A 19,719-nucleotide genomic window follows, 5' to 3' on the forward strand; every position below is an offset into this window, starting at 1 on the left:
TTAAGCCATTCCTTTTGTTTTTAGCTTTTAAGTAGCTATACAGATTTTTATTTTTTCCAATACATACTACTTATTTTTATTTTATTTTATTGAGACAGAGTCTCACTCTGTCAGCTAGGCTGGACTGTAGTGGCATGACCTCAGCTCACTGCAACCTCTGCCTCCTGGGCTCAAGCAATTCTCCTGCCTCAGTCTCCCGAGTAGCTGGGATTACAGGTGTGTCCCACTACACCTGGTTAATTTTTGTATTTTTAATAGAGACGGGGTTTCACCATGTTGGCCAGGCTGGTCTTGAACTCCTGACCTCAAGTAATCCACCCATCTCGGCCTCCCAAAGTGCTGGGATTACAGGTGTGAGCCACCACGTCCGGCCTATTTTTATTTTATTTTACTTTTATTTTTAATAGAGACAGGGTCTTCCTATGTTACCCAGGCTGGTCTCACACTCCTGGGCCCAAGAGGTCCTCCTGCCTCAGCCTTCCAAAGTGCTAGGATTACAGGCATGAGCCACCACACCCAGCCCACTACTACTGATTTTTAACTGGTACTCTTTTGTACATGTCACTACAGCAGAGTAGTGAGGTGGGAGCACTTCTTGAACCCAGGAAGTCAAGGCTGGAGTGAGCTGGGATGGCACCACTGCACTCTAGCCTGGGTCACAGAGCAAAAACCTGTCTCAAAAAAAAAAAAAGAAAAAAGAAAAGAAAACACAAGGAAATACTGCACAGCATGGGGAGAGACTGCATCAAGATTTGATTACTAGCACCTAATTTCTTTTCTTTAATCAAAAAGCACTATTAGCCAGGCACAGTGGCTTATGCCTATAATCCTAACACCTTGTGAAGCTAAGACAGATGGATCACTTTAGCTCAGGAGTTCCAGCCTGGGCAAAACAGTGAGACCCCATCTCTACAGATATTTTAAAAATTAGCAAGGCGTGGTGATGCACACCTGTAGTCCCAGCTACTTAGGAGGCTAAGGTGAGAGGATCACTTAAGCCCAGGGGGCCAAGACTGCAGTGAGTCACGAACACTGCAAGGCTGCAGTGAGCCACTGTACTCCAGCCTGGGCGACAGAGTGAAACCATCTCAAAACAAAAACAAAAAAGTACTATTAACGCCGGGCGTGGTGGCTCAGGCCTGTAATCCCAGCACTTTGGGAGGCCGAGACAGGCGGATCACGAGGTCAGGAGCTCAAGACCATCCTGGCTAACACGGTGAAACCCCGTCTCTACTAAAATACAAAAAACTAGTCGGGCGAGGTGGCAGGCTCCTGTAGTCCCAGCTACTCGGGAGGCTGAGGCAGGAGAATGGCCTAAACCCGGGAGGCGGAGCTTGCAGTGAGCTGAGATCCGGCCACTGCACTCCAGCCCGGGCGACAGAGCAAGACTCTGTCTCAAAAAAAAAAACAAAAACAAAATGTACTATTAACTGGGGGGAAAACCTTAGCACTGGTTTTATTTATACCTGGCAGAGGCACAGGATCATCTTCATCATCATCAGGTGGTGGGGGTCCTGGAGGAGTTCTTGGTCCCCTTGGCTGCGGTCTTGGAGGGCTTCCATTAAACTGATCTTCTTTCTCCCCATCAGCTAGTGTTTTATGGGAGACAGAAAAAGAACTTTCAAATTACAGATGGCCCCCAAACAACATGGCTTTGAACTGTGTTTCAAATCAGTTACATGTGATTTTTTTTAAAGCAAACAGAGATCTAAAATACGGTATCTGAGGATGCAAAATCTGCATATATATATAAAGAGCTGACTTTCTGTATATGCAGGTTTCTCAGGGCCAATTTCAGGACTTGAGTATGCACAGATTTGGGTATACACAGACAGTCCTAGAACAAATCAATCCCCAAGTAGAACAAAGATAATCATGTCAAACTATAAGGAAATGAATGGGTGAAAAAATACCTTTCATCACTTGAGATTTTCATCTTCAGAATTAACTGATAATAAACTTTTTCTTCCTGGTGTCTTAGAAATTTTGCTAATTAATCTATATTAATAACATTAGAATTTCTGACTTACCACATACTGAAAAAATACTTTTCATCATTTGAGACTTCTATCTTAAGAATTAACTGATGATAAACTCTTCCTTCCTGGCATCTTAACAGAAATTTTGCTAATTAATCTATACTGGTAACATTAGAATTTCTGACTTCTCACATACCAAAATATAATGTATACACTCTTAGGCTTGGGCATAATCCCAGAGAATGAAGATTTTATTTTCATGCAAAAAAATATGGGAATGTTCAGCTTTATTTGTGATAGCCAAAAAATAGAGACTACCCAAATGTCCTTCAACAGGTGAGCAGTTAAATAAATTTCGGTACATCTATACTTTGTAATACCACTCAGCAATAAAAAAGAACAAACTACTCATATATAATAAGTTGAACTTCAATGAAATTATGCTGAATGAAAAAAGTCAGTCTCACAAAGATACTGCACGATTCCATTGATGTAACATGTGTAAAATAATATAACTATAGAGATGGTGAACAGACTAGTGGCTGCCAAAGGCTAGAGATGGGTGGGATGAATATGGCTATAATGGGGTAATAGGGAATCCTGGGGCAATGGTGTAGTGAAGTTTGGGGTTTTCTTTGTTTTTTTGTTTTGTTTTGTTTTGAGATGGAGTCTTGCTCTGTTGCCCAGGCTGGAGTGCAATGGCACGATCTCGGCTCACTGCAGCCTCCACCACCAGGGTTCAAGTGATTCTCCTGCCTTAGCCTCCCAAGTAGCTGGGACTACAGGCATGCACCACCACGCCCAGCAAATTTTTGTATTTTTAGCAGAGATGGGGTTTCACCATGTTGGCCAGGCTGGTCTCAAACTCCTGACCTCAAGCGATCCGCCCTCCTCAGCCTCCCAAAGTGCTGGGATTACAAGCGTGAGCCACGGCACCCAGCCCAGTTAAGTATTTTGATCATGGTGTTGGTTATGCAAGGCTGTACACATGACGTAAAAATGCAGAGTTACACGTACACAAACAAGTGCATGTCTAACTACTGAAATCTGAAAAAGCTCCACAGATTGCACCAACACCAGTTTTCTGGTTTTGATATTATACTATATTTATAAAAGATGTTATCACTGGGGGAGGTTAAAAAGTGCACAGGACTTCCCTGTATATTTCTTTGCAACCTCCTGTCAATCTATAATTATCTCAAAGCAAAAAGTTAAGGGGCCAGGTGTGGTTGCTCACACCTATCAACCCAGCACTTTGAAGGGCTGCGTTGGGAGGATCACTCGAGGCTAGGAGTTTGAGACCAACTTGGGCAACATAGTGAGACCCGATCTCTACAAAAAAATGAATTGGGGCGGAGGGTGGCACACATCTATAGTCCTAGCTACTCCACAGGGTGGGGTGGAAGGACTGCTTGAGTCCAAGATTACAAGGTTATATTGAGCTATGATCAGGCCACTGCACTCCAGCCTGGAAGACAGAACAAAATCCTGTCTCTAAAAACAAAAAAACTAAATTAAAAAAAAATTTTAAATAAAAGTTAAAAACACATGTATATATGTACTTAAGTGTCAATTTTAAAACAAATCAGTAAATTGAGCAATTTTTAGAGTAACCACTACGTATGATAAGACTGAAAACACAAATATATGTAAAACATACATTCTATCCACAAGGAGCTCACGGTTTGGTAAAAAAAAAAAAACAAGCACAGAAAAATGAAGGACTAAAAGAAAGAAAACTGAAAGAGTAGCTATGCTTAGCAGGTAAGATATAAGAAAAGTACAGTGTATGACCACCATCAGAAAAAAAAAGAGCTCACACCACATTACTGTATCAGGATTCAGAGAAACAAAGGTCATTTATAGTCACAAAAATGCTAATTATAAAGCAAAATATTATTCCTTAGTGACTTTAATTACAATTTCAAAATGCATTCTTTTTTTTTTTTTTTTTTTAGACTGAGTCTTGCTCTGCCACCCAGGCTGGAGTGCAGTGGCCGGATCTCAGCTCACTGCAAGCTCCGCCTCCCGGGTTCACGCCATTCTCCTGTCTCAGCCTCCCGAGTAGCTGGGACTACAGGCGCCCGCCTCGTCGCCCGGCTAGTTTTTTTTGTATTTTTTAGTAGAGACGAGGTTTCACCGTATTAGCCAGGATGGTCTCGATCTCCTGACCTCGTGATCTGCCCGTCTCGGCCTCCCAAAGTGCTGGGATTACAGGCTTGAGCCACCGCGCCCGGCCCCAAAATGCATTCTTGAAACTCCTTTTATTTATTCATTTTGTGTGTGGGTTTTGGTTTTTGTTTTTGAGACAGGGTTTTGCTCTGTTGCCTAGGCTGGAGTACAGTGGCACAATCATGACTCATTGCAGCCTCAACTTCCCAGGCTCAAGGAATCCTCCCACCTCGGCCTCCAGAGTAGCTGGACCACAGGCACATGCCATCATGCCCAGCTAATTCTTTCTTTTGTTTTTTTTGACAGGGGCAGGTTCTCCCTATGTTGCCCAGGCTGGTCTCACACTCCTGTGTTCAAGCAATCCTCCCATCTCAGCCTCCCAAAGTGTGAAGATTACAAGCATAAGTCACCATGCCCAGCCTATTTATTTATTTCTACAGATGGGAGTCTCACTATGTTGCCCAGAATGGACTCGAACTCCTGGGCTCAATCAATCCTTTTGCCTCTTGAGTAGCTGGGACCACAGATGCATATACCACAGATGCATACCACTTTTGCCTCTTGAGTAGCTGGGACCACAGATGCATACCACTGCAGCTGGCTATGAATCTCACTGTGTCAACTTCTTTTTTTTTTAACAGACATAGGGTCTCGCCATGTTGGCCAGGCTGGTCTTGAATTCCTGACCCCAAGCAATCCTCCCACTTCAGCCTCCCAAAGTGCTAGGATTACAGCCATGAGCCACTGCACCCAGCCTTGTGGTCAACTTCTTACAGTGATTAACACTGGAGTGAGAAGAGATTCTAAGAAACATGAGTCCAGCTGCCTACCTTCTGAAAGAAAGCCACTGAAGTTCTTATTCTTCTTGTTTCCAGTTAATGAGCAAAAGGTTCTCAAAAGTGGAAGAAATCTACATTAGTTAAGATGGATATACCTAATCAAATTTTATATGCACTCTTGAAAAAAAAAAAGTCATTTATATAAGTACTCCGGGAATACACAAACTCCCTGCCTATTTTTCAATTCATTTACAAATAATTTTAATAGTAAACCATGAATAGTCACTGGATTGCACTGTCATTAAGATATTTTAAATGGGAAAAAATTCCCTTGGATCAGTTTTAAAAGCTCTCTAGGAAAACAGAGGAAGAAAATAAAATGTCACCACTTCAACATAAAAAGAAACTCTTATAGACAAGAATGGGAGACTAACAGATAGCTATCTTGTCAAGTCTTAAGCAAGGCAAGGTTTATAAAGGTGAAAGAGGTGTGCTTGCTCACTCTCTTCCACCAATCCCTACTTTCCCTCCTCTCTCTCCCCCCATCTCTCTCTTGCCTCCTTTCTTTCCTTCTCTTCCTCCTATCACCCCTCTTCTCAACTCTCTCGCCCTCTGCCCTCTGCTTCTCCCTCTCACCTCCTCTCTCCCTCTCTCCCCACTCTCCCCCTCTCCCCACTCTCCCCCTCTCCCCACTCTCCCCCTCTCTTCTTCCTCTCTCCCTCTCAAAAAATAAAACAAGAACAAAAGGTAGAAAAGCACTCTTCAAATCATTTTTTTTTACACCACGGATATAAGTTTCACTTGCAAAAGCAAATTTAAAATTCTCACCATGTTTTGGATTCCTTTTCAAACTTGGTTGTGGCTGGGGAGGTGGTGGAGGTGGAGGTGGTGGTGGTGGAGAGTCTCTGTCATGGCTTATCACTCTATCCACTGATCCATATATTGCCAGTGTCAGACAGTTATACCAGCCTCTTAGCACTAGACCATCAGTATTCACCTGATTTTTAGGGAGGGAAAAAAAAATCTTTCAAAGTCATGTTTTAAAATGCTAGAAGTTAGCTGATATCAAATTAGATTGTGGTTCAACTAAAGTCTTTAAAAGTATGCTGAAAATGCAAAGTCAACACAAAGTGAAATTCACCCAGGCACAGCTTTTAATGTGGCTCTCCAGAGTTACCATAACTACACCTGCACCTGTCCTAAGATTGTATCTCCCAGTCCTATGCCTTATGTCAACCTTGTTCAAAAGTATAATCAGACTCCAATCCAGGAGAAGAGAAAAAAGAATAAAATTAAGTAGGAGTTATTGCTAATTAATAAATTAAACCCCAATAGGTACAGGGGTGGTAGAAGGGACCAAAAGCACAAATGATGCTCAGTCTCAAGAATGATAAAGTCCACAAAACTGCATAGCATTCTTCTCACAAGCCAAATTCATACATGCAGGTATATTTTATGTACCCACATTGTACGTTAAAAAGTAAGTGAACTGGCCAGGTGCAGTGGTTCACGCCTGTAATCTCAGCACTTTGGGAGGCTGAGGTGGGTGGATCACAAGGTCAGGAGTTGAAGACCAGCCTGACCAAGATGGTGAAACCCCATCCCTACTAAAATTACAAAATTAGCCAGGCGTGGTGGCGGGCACTTGTAATCCCAGATAATCAGGAGACTGAGGCAGAGAATTGCTTGAACCCAGAAGGTGGAGGCTGCTGTAAGCCAAGATCACACCACTGCACGCTCTAGCCTGGGTGACAGAGCAAGACTCGGTCTCAAAAAAAAAAAAAAAAAAAAAAGTAAGGGAACCCAGAGGCATTATACAAATGGTTTTGCAAAGAAACTTTCTCCTAAAAGATTAAAGACTTTTGCCAATGCCATTAACCTTCAATATTTCCCTATAAGATAAAAATAACTTTATGATTTTTAGAGTTTACCTACATTAATAGCTAGATCTTCATAATTAAGAGAGCAGATATTGTCATTCCCTTTTAGGAAATAAGAAAACCAGAGCATGCGAAGAAGAGCCTGCAATAGAAACCAAAGGCCCTGACTTCAGAGTTCTCTTTCCACCCCAACATGTCGGGTAAAGACGAAGTTGTAAGTGTTACCGGGGCCCCTTCTGGAGGCATGATAAGGAAAAAAAGAAATTAGTATTTCTTTGTTAGACTAAACAGGGAAATTGTGGACCAGAAGAAGGGTTCGAAGACCAGCCAAGGATTGACAGACTGAACAGAAATCCCACTGGAAGGAAGATAAACAGATAACAAAGACAATTTTCAGTCTAAACAGGATACAAATGATTTAATACCCATCCCCCGCAAAACCAAACAGCAAGCTGAGTAGCACCATACCAGGTCATAATTATTTTTGCATTTCAAATCTGCCACTAAATGCTTCCAGCATGGCATCAGCATATCAAGAAAAAAGGCATACTTTTTATAGGAAAGGAGAAATATGAAATATGTACTTTTAAAAGAAACTTTAATTAAGGCACAGTAGTGTCTAATAACAATTTGCCTGCCTGTCATCTTCTGAACTTGCCTATCTAAATGAAAGATGGTAAAGCACAAATGCTGGCCTCTTCTTGACTCGAAAGAGGAAGAAAGAGCTTTATAGGTAGAAAACATTATGATGTCTTTACTGCATTATAAAATAGTGTCTAGATGCTAGAAGAATCAGATAAGAGATGACATTCTGCAACACTGATTTATATGGATCAAAAATTTTAAATGGAATTGAGAGCAAATAGTAATGACAAGTTGAAAACTGACTTCCATAATTACCTTTGAGTTAGGTCTAAAGATGATGGAAGTATTCTCATCATATTCCAGGCTGTCAAGAGAGTAGAAATAAATATGTAAGCTCAAACACTGAACATCACAGTTCATGAGGATGTCTTTCTAGATTCAAATATTTTAATATAATCAAATGCTAGATTTTTGTTTTGATTCAATAAACCAAAGTTTGAGTTTAATGCACTGCCCCCCCAAAATGTGATAAAGAAAAAAATAAATCAACCCCAGATTCTGAATTAATTGCTTTGGGGTTAGTATGGACATCAGTAAATTTTTAAAAGCACACCAGGTAATTCTAATGTACAGCCAGAGTAAAGAACCACTTTGCATTACAGTCATACAAAATGCAGACTACAACCAAAATTTAAGAAAAGCACCTGTTTTATTAAGTAGGTACTGACATAAAACACCCCAAATACTAAAATTACCTGCTTCAAATTATCTAAGGTTTTCCTTCACTTAAAAGAGTTAAATTATTAACATAATTTAATAATAAATGAGAAGGATCAATAACAGAATGAGTGATGTCTAAGAAACTGTTAATTCCTGACAGGAATAGACATTTTCTCATTTTTAAGCTGCCTTTAATTTTTTTTTAATTTTATGAGTTCTAAGTAAACCCATTTGTTTGCAGACATCATAACAACAGGTTTAATAATACCTAACCTGAAAAAAACTACGTAGCATGTACTAAAAATCAAAAAAGAGGCTATCTACTAACAAAAGTTTCATTTTACAAAATGTGGCTATGGAATTATAAATTGCACAGTAGTGTGATGTGAAAGACACATATAAAATATTAGCTCTATATTAGAATCAAAAATATTTTCCAAATTAGAAGGTTACTATCATGTGTGAAAGTATCATGTATATAAGAAAGGCATGCATGAGTAACAAGTTAACAAACAATGTCTGTTTCACACATTTAAATTTTTACTTGATAAACTCAACATCTCCTTAGGAGTTTAACTTTTTTTTTTTTTTTTTTTTTTTTAGAAAGAGTCTCGCTCTGTCACCCGGGCTGGAGTGCAGTGGCCAGATCTCAGCTCACTGCAAGCTCCGCCTCCCGGGTTTACCGCCATTCTCCTGCCTCAGCCTCCTGAGTAGCTGGGACTACAGGCGCCCACCACCTCGCCTGGCTAGTTTTTTGTATTTTTTTAGTAGAGACGGGGTTTCACCATGTTAGCCAGGATGGTCTCGATCTCCTGACCTCGTGATCCGCCCGTCTCGGCCTCCCAAAGTGCTGGGATTACAGGCTTGAGCCACCGCGCCCGGCCAGGAGTTTGACATTTCTTCAGTACAGCCTTGACACAATTAAACTCTGTGTTCTTGGGTCTACCAGCAGATATATCCTTTTCTTCTATCTAAAGAATCAATCAAAAGGTGTTGCTTACTAACTCGTGAGTTTCCGGTGAAATTACCTAGCAGGTACATACCTTCCCAACCTATCGAAAACAGGGGCACTTGGTTTGCTTACATTGTTGAAGAATAAGTCTAATTGAAATGTATGCGGAGATGTCTCTCTGTGAATGAAACAAAGTTGAAACATCAGCCTTTGTAACAAACACTTCCTAAATTAAAACAAATAACACAGTAAGTACAAAGTTAAGAGCAATTCTAGAATTAGAATATGATATTCCTAATATTTAAATAACAAAAATATAGTTAACTATGATATTGTATGTAATTTTATTTACATCCAATCTCAAGTAGCCAACAGCTCCTTTTAAGTATTATTGAATATCAAATTTTAATCAAGTATATTTTGCATGCTATCACTATTCCTTTTTTTTTTTGAGACGGAGTTACAGTGTTTCGCTCTTGTTACCCAAGCTGCAGTGCAATGGCAGGCACGATTTCACGATCTCGGCTCACGGCAACCTCTGCTCTTGGATTCAAACGATTCTCCTGCCTCAGCTTCCTGAGCAGCTGGGATTACAGGCACACACCACCACTCCCAGCTGATTTTTTTGCACTTTTAGTAGAGATGGGATTTTGCCATGTTAGCCAGGCTGGTCTCAAACTCCTGACCTCAGGTGACTCACCCGCCTCGGCCTCCCAAAGTGCTGGGATTATAGGCGTGAGCCACTGTGTCTGGCCTCCCCTTCCTTTTAGAGACAGTCTTGCTTTCTTGCCAGGCTGGAGTGCAGTGGTGTGACTATAGCTCACTGTAACCTCGAGCTCCCAGACTCAAACAATCTTCCTGCTTCAGCCTCCCAAGTAGCTGGGACTACAGGTATATGCCACTACACTGGGCTAATTTTTTTTTTTTTTTTTTTAAAGTAGAGACAAGGTATTACTATGTTGCCCAGGCTGGTCTCGAATCAAGCTCCTAAGCTCAAGTGATCCTCCCACGTCAGCCTCCCAAAGTGCTGGGATTCAGGCATAAGCTGCTGCACCATGCCTCTGACCTTTCATTATCAAAAGAATCAGGGATTAGCTAACTTCAAGTTGTATAACTACAATTTCAACCTAATCCACATTAATACAAGACTATAATAGTAATGTTAGCATCAGAGCCCTAAGTTGTGACTTAAAGCCAATTGATATTTGTACAGCAGCAATTTACAAAAATATTTTGGGGTTTCTAAAAATAGATTATTTGGTTAATATCAGAGCCTATTTAATTTGCACTAGACTAAAATCTTGCTACCCTTTATGTAAAAGATATTATACCATAGCACCCTTGGTTGAAATTCCTCAAATTCAACTAAAATCTTGACTTTGAACACCATATGCTTTATTCTAGTTCACTTACATAAAAATTCAAATGCTAATAACTATAATGTCTAGAGTACTATCAAAGAGTTTCCTTCTGGTAGAAGCACAAACAGGCATAATCGTTCTGAAAAGCAATGTGGCAATAAAATTCAGTAGACTAAGAAAATGTTCACATCAAGCTACTGTTTGAACGTACCCCACAAATTTCATGTGCTGGAAATTTAATCCCCAATGCAACAGTGTTGGGAGGCAAGCCTAATAAGAGGCGACTAGGTCATGAGGACTCTCCCCTCATGAATGAATGAATGCTGTTATCTGGGGAGTGGATTAGTTACTGTGATAGTATGCTTGTTAACAAAGCAAGTTCTGCTCCCTTTTGCTCTCTTGGGCTCTCTGGCTCTTGCCTTCCATCATGAGATGAAGCTGCAAGAACGTTCTTGCCAGATTGCTGGCACCTTGATACTGTCCTTCCCAGTCTCCAGAACTTTGAGATAAAAATTTCTTTATAAATTATCCAGTCTGTGGTAGTCTGTTAAAGTAACATAAAATGGACAAAGACACACCACTTGATGTACTTTTTTCTAGAAAGTGTTTCTACAGAAAACCTTGATATTTGAACAGATTTTTTTCAAGAGGATATTCATCATACTATTACTTGTAATTTGAAAACTACAAACCATCTAATGGTCCCCACATAGGAGACTAATCAAATATATTTATAGTATAGTCATTCATTAGACTATGTAGCTATTAGAAATCATAAAATCAAATAATATTTAATGATGTAAAAGTACTCCTGATATATTATAAATGAAATAAAGGAATACATAAAACACTAAAAAGTAACAGCAAAATAACAACATACATTTGCCTTATCCAAATTCAATCACATGCACCCAACAACTCTAGTCTCTTCTTCTTACCCTTCTTTTTTTTCTTTTCTTTTCTTTTTTTTTTTTTTTTTTTTTTGAGATGGATTCTTGCTCTTGTCACCTAGGCTGGAGTGCAGTGGTGCAATCTCGGCTCACCACAACCTCTGCCTCTCAGGTTCAAGCGATCCTCCTACCTCAGCAACCCAAGTAGCTGAGACTACAGACACGTGCCATCAGGCCCGGCTGATTTTTGTATTTTTAATAGAGATGGGGTTTTACCATGTTGCCCAGGGTGGTCTCAAACTCCTGACCTCAGCTGATCCACCCACCTCACCCTCCCAAAGTGCTGGGATTACAGGCATGAGCCACTGCACCTGACCCCTCTTGGCCCTTCTTTAAACTAGACCCTGGACTTCAGTATCTCCAGGAAAGGAAAAAGAGCTAAAATACAAACTCTTTCTTTACTTTTGAGACCCCAAAGGCTCAGGTCCTGGTCACTGAAAAACGATTTAAAGAATCAAAGGGCCGGGCGCGGTGGCTCAAGCCTGTAATCCCAGCACTTTGGGAGGCCGAGACGGGCGGATCACGAGGTCAGGAGATCGAGACCATCCTAGCTAACACGGTGAAACCCCGTCTCTACTAAAACTACAAAAAAAAACTAGCCGGGCGAGGTGGCAGGTGCCTGTAGTCCCAGCTACTCGGGAGGCTGAGGCAGGAGAATGGCGTAAACCCGGGAGGCGGAGCTTGCAGTGAGCTGAGATCTGGCCACTGCACTCCAGCCTGGGCGACAGAGCGAGACTCCGTCTCAAAAAAAAAAAAAAAAAAAAAAAAAAAAAAAAAAAGAGAATCAAAGGAAATCTGACTGCATTAGACAGTCATCTTACAACTCGGCGACTCTAAAAAACCTAACCTCAAGTAAGGTATCATATTTACAAAAAGTAATAATAAAATAGATATACAAGCATACATATATATACATATGTATGAACAGACACACACACACATACAAACACACATGAAAAATATATATCAAATGTTAAGATGCTCTTGGAATAGAGGAATTAAAATTATTATTATTATTACTTTTTTTTTTTTTTGAAACCCAGTCTTGCTTTGTCACCCAAGCTGGAGGGTAATGGCACAATCACAGCTCACTGCAACTTTGAACTCCTGGGTTCAAGCAATCTTCCCACCTCAAGCCTCCCAAGTAGTAAGGACTATAGGCATGAGCCACCATGCCCAACTAATTTTTAAATTTTTTGTAGAGATGGGGTCTCCAAACTCTTGGTCTCAAGTGATCCTCCTGCCTCGGCCTCCCAAAGTGCTGAGATTAGAGGCCTGAGCCACCCACCCTACCAGAATAAAGGGATTAAAGGGATTTTATCTAAGCATTTCTAAATTTTATAATGAGAAACAAACACTATTATAAAGTATGCCCACAAATATTACTTGATCTCTAACACCGCTTTCAACTTTCAGATTCTGGTCTTGCTGGCTCTTTTTTCTTTCTTTTTTTTAAGATGGAGCCTTGCTCTGTTGCCCAGACTGGAGTGCAGTGTTGCCATCTCAGATCACTGCAAACTTCACCCCCCAGGTTCTGACGATTCTCCTGTCTCAGCCTCCCGAGTAGCTGGGATTACAGGTGCGCACCACCACAGCTGGCTAATTTTTGTATTTTTAATAGAGACATGGTTTCACCATATTGACTAGGCTGGTCTCCAACTAGTGACCTCAAATGATCTACCTGCCTCAGCCTCCCATAGTGCTAGTATTATAGGCATAAGCCACCATGCCCGGGCCTCACTCTTACATTTGTTTTACTGCATTAATACTTTATTTTACTGTTCCGTAGCATACTATTCATGTATAAATTTGTTTCTGATACTTTATGTTTAGAGTTATTACAACATGAAAAGCCACACATCTCCAGCTAAGAAAAAGGAAGAGGATTAGGATAATGGAAAATGAAACAAATAATCCTACCAATGGCAGCTAATTGCTGAAATCCGACTTGTCTGTTATGGTAGCCAGCCTCTAAGATGGCCCCAATGACACTTGCTTCCTGGTATTCACACCCTATGTGGTAGGGTGTATACCCTATGTAGGCCCCTCCCACACTGTAGCAGCAGAATATGTAACCTACAGAACATGGTAAAGATGATAATACGTCACCTTCTGATATTAAGTTATAAAACACACTGCCTGTGGCTTCTTTCTTGGGCATGCTCTCTCACTCTTAGATCACTCACTCTGGAAGAAGCCGCGTCATGACATGAACAAGTCCATGGAGAGGATCTCCTGGCAAAGAAGTGAAGCCTCCTGCCAGCAGCCCCGTGAGTGAGCTACCAAGCAAATTCTTCAGCCCCAGTCTATATCTTGACTACAACTTCACAAAAGAACCTGAGCCAGCTAAGCAACTCCCAGAATCCTGACCCTTAGAAACAATGTGAGATAATAAATGTGAAGTTTTAAGCTGCTAAATTTGCTATACTTTGTTATGGAGCAATAAATGACAAACTTTCTTTGGCCAAAAGCAGTACAATTAGAGAAGACTGTTGGATATACTATCATTACCCAATCTTTCTCATTCTACACAAAGCTCCCTTTATAGGAAAATCAGGAAAAAACATATAGGAAAACATAAGTCAATTTTCTTAAACATGGAAAAAATATATGAAGTCAATTATAATGATCCTCCACTATAAACATTAAAGATTTTTCTTGTTGTGTATCTTTTAATTTTTGAATGGCGCCTATGAAGACTTTATACCTATTTCTACAAACAATGAACTATTTTCCACAATTATGAAGAAACAAGCCCTTAACTTTGAATCTGTCCCATAACACGCATCACAAAGTAGCTAGTTTAACTCTTTTTTTTTTTTTTTTTGGGACACAGTTTCATCTTGTTGCCCAGGCTGGAGTGTAATGACACAATCTGAGTTCACCACAACTTACGCCTCCCAGCCTCCCACGTTCAAGCAATTCTCCTGCCTCAGCCTCCCAAGTAGCTGGAATTACAGGCATGCACCACCATGCCTGGCTAATTTTGTATTTTTAGTAGAGACAGGGTTTCTCCATGTTAGCCAGGCTGGTTTCGAATTCCCGACCTCAGGTGATCCTCCCGCCTCGGCCTCCCAAAGTGCTGGGATTACCAGTCCCAAAGTGCTAGGTCAGACCAGTCTGACCAATATTGTGAAACCCCGTCTCTACTAAAAATACAAAAAATTAGCCAGGTATGGTAGCAGGGTAATCCCAGCTACTCAGGAGGCTGAGGCAGGAGACTCGCTTGAACCTGGGAGGCAGAGGGTGCAGTCAGCCAAGATCACGCCATTGCATTCCAAACTGGACAACGAGAGCAAAACTCCATCTCAAAAAAAAAAAAAAAAAAAAAAGGTAGCAATAACGATAATAATAGTAAAATGCACTTGTAAATATTTCAACTAATTCCCACTTATTTTCAAGAGAAAATCAGGTTAAAATACTTCATCTACCTGGTTATACCATCCCAGAATATTTTAGAAAATGTAAACCTAACACCACCAGTTAAAAAAAAATGAATAAAGAAAAATCTTACCTACTACACAGGTCAAATAATTACTGTTTTCAGGTTTAAGATGATATATGCATTATACAGAAAATATAGACCTAATTACAATGCAGCATAACCATAACTGAATAGTTTCAGGATTTTATTACTTGTAAAATATTCCCTTACATTTTTGCATTTAAGAATATGTTTCTAAGACAATCTTTTACCAAAAAATATTTTTAAAAAGAGAGTTGACTTACCCATATGCTCTATTGTCTGGCAGACTGCTATGGGCTCTTACTCCTGGGGGTATGACTCGGACTTCATTGATATAAACCACACATGGAAAACGAACCACATCTATATGAGAACTTTGCTGTAACAAAAAAAAGTCCGGAGGGAGAAGGGTGCGGAACATTCTGTAAAACAGTTTCTCTATTCAAATTGTATTCATTCACAATGTCACATATAACCTTAACATTCCATATCATTAAATATCATTAAATATTTATATTATTTACAGTGTTGTATAAATAGCTGATAAGATGTACCTACTTAAGTTTCTCGATTTGCATAACATTTTCTGCCATGCATTTACCTCCCTGCTGATGTTTTGCTTAGACTAATACAGACCCAGAGTCCCTTATCTGAAATCTCTGGAGACAAATGCCTTTTAGAATCCTGACTTTTAGATTTCTAGAAAGATAATATAATCCAAATATTGCATATTACTTTAGGCCCCCCAGTGGCTTCTGCAGCAGCACCCTGTAATCAAAACACCAATATTTCTGCAGCCACACGTATCAACATTCACACTAAATAAAGATTATAACAAGCACCATATCAGTTCAGATTAGACTGCATGGCCAAATGAATTCAGGGCAGGGATTTTTTGGTTTTGGTGGAGGTTTTTTTTTGCCATTTTTGAGTTTCTGAATTATAGATAAGAAACTGTAAATCTGTACATAGATCAGCTTACTTTGTTAAACTTACATACCAACTAATATCAAGGGATCAGGGAAAGCATTTAGGTACTGAACAGCTGAAATAAACCCCTCTTAAAATTTAAAAAAAAAAATCACAAACTAAGACTTTATTATTAAAAAAAAAAAAAAAATAGAAGCAGAGGTGCATGCCTGTAGCCCTAACTACTCAGGAGGCTGAGGTAGAAGGATCACTTGAGCCCAGGAGTTTGAGGCTACAGTTGAGTTATGATATGATTGCCTCACTGCACTCCAGCCTGGGTGACAAAGTAAGACTCCATCTCTGGGGAAAAAAGAAAAACAAACAAAAAAAGAAACAGCATAAATTATATCTAGTATATACTTACCTCTATCATTTGACACAGGATTAGGCAAATATAATTCTTATTTTCAATAATTAAAAAGAGAGTTTTCGCATTGTTTTTGGACAATTTTATGTCAACTTTTCCTAGTACTTCAGTCAACTGTCATTACCTAGTGGTCAAAGTTCATCATGAGGAGAATGGCTCACATTATTTGCATCTAGAAAGACTGAGTCTCTCTATAAAAAATATATGCTTAACAACAATGAATTTAAGGATTTACAAATAGCCATTCAAAATCTATTTTGTTTGTATGTAAAAGAGTTTCTGTATTTGTTGCTACCAGTTCTATTAAATATTTATTTCTAAATATTTATTAAATGTCGACTATGTTCCAAAGTATGCTCGTTCTGAGGCTACAAAGACAAGACACAATCTCTGCCATTACGGAACAGACAATCCATTGTGGTAGACAAGTAAATTGCCATGATACAGACTCACAAAGGATGCTATGAAAATTCAGAGGGGTATTTAGGTCCCCAGCCCAGGTTGTAGGCAAACAAGGAGAAGGCATGCACAAAAGGAATACAAATAAGAACTTGGAAGGTTCACAAAAGTGCAGCCCAGGAGCCATGGCTCACACCTTTAATCCCAACACTTTGGGAAGTTGAGGCAGGAGGATCACTTGAGGGCAGGGTTCGAGAAGATTAGTCTGGGCAATATAGGAAGATGCTGTGTCTATAAAAAATTTAAAAATCAGCTGGGCATGGCAGCACATGCCTGTAGTCCCAGCTACTCAGGAGACTGAGGTGGGAGGATCACTTATGCCCTGGAGGTGGAGGCTGTAGTGAGTCGTGATAGCACCACTGCACCCCATGCTAAGCAACAAAGCGAGATTCTGTCAAAAAAAAAAGGAAAGAAAGAAATTGCAAACATAGTTCATCATAGCTAGAGGGCAGAATAGCAAAATAGGGGAGGAAAGCAGAGAAGAGTAGCTAAGGACAACCAACAGAATTACAAAAACAAGATTATCATCCACAGTCAGAAGACAATTCCAAATCTGTATCTCCAACTAGGACCTCTCTCCTGAGCTCCAGGCTACTATATCCAACTGCCCACTCGGCCTCTCCATTTCAATGTCCCTTGTGCACTAAACTCAACAAATCCAAACTGAATTTCTCCTACATCAGTGATGGCATCACCACCCACATATTGCCCAAGACATTATCATCCTGGACTTCTCACCCTCTCTCATCTATATCATCTATCTATTCAAACACCAAATCCTATTGATTAAAGCTCTCCTCCATTCTGGCTGTCACTCCTTTAGTTCCATATACTACATCACTCCAATATGAATTACAGCAATAGGAACCTAACTGATTTTGTGCTTCTTTTTTAAGTTTTGTTTCTTAAGTTTTTATTTCAATAGTTTTTAGGATACAGGTGGTTGTTTACATGGATAAGTTCTTTAGTGGTGATTTCTGAGATTTTAGTGTACCCGTCTCCCAAGCAGTGTGCACTGTACCCAATATGTAGTCTTTATCCCTCACCCCCATCCTAACCTTCCCCCTCCGAGTCCCCAAAGTCCAGTATATCATTCTTATGACTTTGCATCCTGTGCTTCTTTCTTGCCTCCCATCAACCCATTCTCCTATTGAAGTATGGTCTTTCTAAACTATACATGTACCACTCCCCTGATCCTTACTGCCGCCAAGCAAAATTCCTAGGTCTTAAAACAAGACTGGCTTCTTTATCACTCCAAACTTACATCCCTAGCCTACCATGCTTTTTATTATTTTCATGCCCTCACTCATGATGTTCTCTCTGCTCGAAATCCATCACATCCCTCTGCCCCAACTCCTCGTACAAGTAAACTTTCTCTTGAAAGCTGAGCCAGATCAAATCTAGATAGGCACCTCTCCTCCTAGTGCCTAAAGTCCTTTATCTAGCTGAATTGTAATTGCCTCTTATCTCTCCCATTAGACTATGTGTTTAAAGAAGACAGATCTATGTCTTAGTTTACTGCATATTCGTAGTGCCTAGCATATTCATTTAATAAATGAATTTTTAATAGGCACTTGATTAATGGTTACTGAATTGTGTTTTCAGAGAAATAAAAACAAAGCCTAGGAAAACAGGTTGACAATGGGAAATCATGGAAGGTTCATGATCAGGAAAGTAACAGGAATATGAAGACTGGTCAGATTCCACAACTCCAAGCCACAATTATCTTTGTAAGGAGTCATTTACCTGCATGTTTAAAGGTCACAGCATAACTGTTTCCCTTCCTCATTCTTCTATCCCTGCAATTATCTTCTCTTTCTACCCTCTCCTTTAGCTATCACATCTACTGCTACCACTTCCTTTTTCAGTTCTGCAGATGAGTTCCTAATTGGTATCCTACAGTAATTTTTAAATGACCTCTAAAATACAGGACTTTCTAGTATCGACCTACTCTCCTAGGACTCTATTTTAACCCAGCACTTCCATACTTGAAAGCAATATTTAAAAAATAACTAAAAATGTATAAAACAATTTAGCTTCAAGAATATTACACACCACTGTAAAGTCAGAAACCTAAATATATGAGAATATATATACATACATATATTCTCATTCTCATTATCAAATGTTTAAGAATATATATAAATAGTAGCATTAGCATCCTAGCACTTTGGGAGGCCAAGACAGGAGGATCACCTGAGGCCAAGAGTACAAGACCAGCCTGGCAACACAGTAATACCCCATCTCTACAAAAAAAAAAAAACTTTAAAAACCAGACGGGCATGGTGGTGTGCACCTATAGTCCTAGCTACTCAGGAGGCTGAGGCAGGAGGATCACTTAAGCCCAGCAAGAAGTTGTAATAAGCCATAAGCACACCACTGCACTCCAACCTGGGCAACACAGTAAGACCCTGTTTCAAAAAATATATATAGCATTACCACTTAAAGAATATTACACAGCCAATAAAAAAGAATATTATATAGAATATCTAAGGAGAGAAACAAGATGGTTAGGGGACAGTGATGAGAGAGACTTACTTTTTACCATATACCCTTTTGTACCTTTTGTATTTGTACCTCATACATGTATTACCTAGTCAAAAAAAAAAAAAGAGAAAATTTTAAAATAAGCTTACTTTAAAATATTATATAAGTATACTAATTCTTGATTCACAAAGATGTACAACACATTGTTAGGTGAAAAAGGAAACCACAAAACAGTATTACAGTATTGTAATATTAACGTGGGCAATGGGTGTATACACTTAAGTATAATAATCACTAGAGGGTTTGGAAAAACGTTAATATAAAGACAGTTGTTAATTACAGCTACAAAATACAAAGAAAAAGCTGATTACAATAGGAAGACATACAGAAAGGAAATTAATTCACTTATCAACAGGAATATACAAATACAATAGCTTTCCACTCATATACTTGTTTATCAAATAATCTTGCTTAAACCTGATTTTAACTTAAACAATTTTTTCTAATATTGTATATGTTAACATTAGAGAGATATTTTGCTTTTTTATTTTATTTTACTTCATTTTTGAGACAGAGTCTCGCCCTGTCGCCCA

At 39.5% G+C, this 19,719-nt stretch overlaps 1 protein-coding gene across 4 annotated transcripts in view; it reads right to left on the reverse strand.

Annotated features, from left to right (window-relative positions):
• The window catches only part of VIRMA (vir like m6A methyltransferase associated), a 68,922-nt gene that overhangs the window by 44,527 nt on the left and 4,676 nt on the right, over positions 1–19,719 (reverse strand). For 2 of the 4 annotated variants that reach the window (XM_017861925.1, XM_017861923.1), the window contains exons 2-7: positions 15,108–15,223; positions 9,159–9,245; positions 7,711–7,759; positions 5,759–5,927; positions 4,982–4,984; positions 1,467–1,589 (exon numbers count right to left, since the gene is read on the reverse strand). In XM_017861925.1, coding sequence (XP_017717414.1) covers positions 1,467–1,589; positions 4,982–4,984; positions 5,759–5,927; positions 7,711–7,759; positions 9,159–9,245; positions 15,108–15,223 — 547 coding nt within the window. The remainder of the gene's footprint in view (positions 1–1,466; positions 1,590–4,981; positions 4,985–5,758; positions 5,928–7,710; positions 7,760–9,158; positions 9,246–15,107; positions 15,224–19,719) is intronic. The other 2 variants (XM_017861924.1, XM_017861926.1) reach the window with 1 other exon arrangement.

Source organism: Rhinopithecus bieti, unplaced genomic scaffold (genome assembly GCF_001698545.2).
Source record: "Rhinopithecus bieti isolate Rb0 unplaced genomic scaffold, ASM169854v2 scaffold_62832, whole genome shotgun sequence".
NCBI lineage: Eukaryota > Metazoa > Chordata > Mammalia > Primates > Cercopithecidae > Rhinopithecus > Rhinopithecus bieti.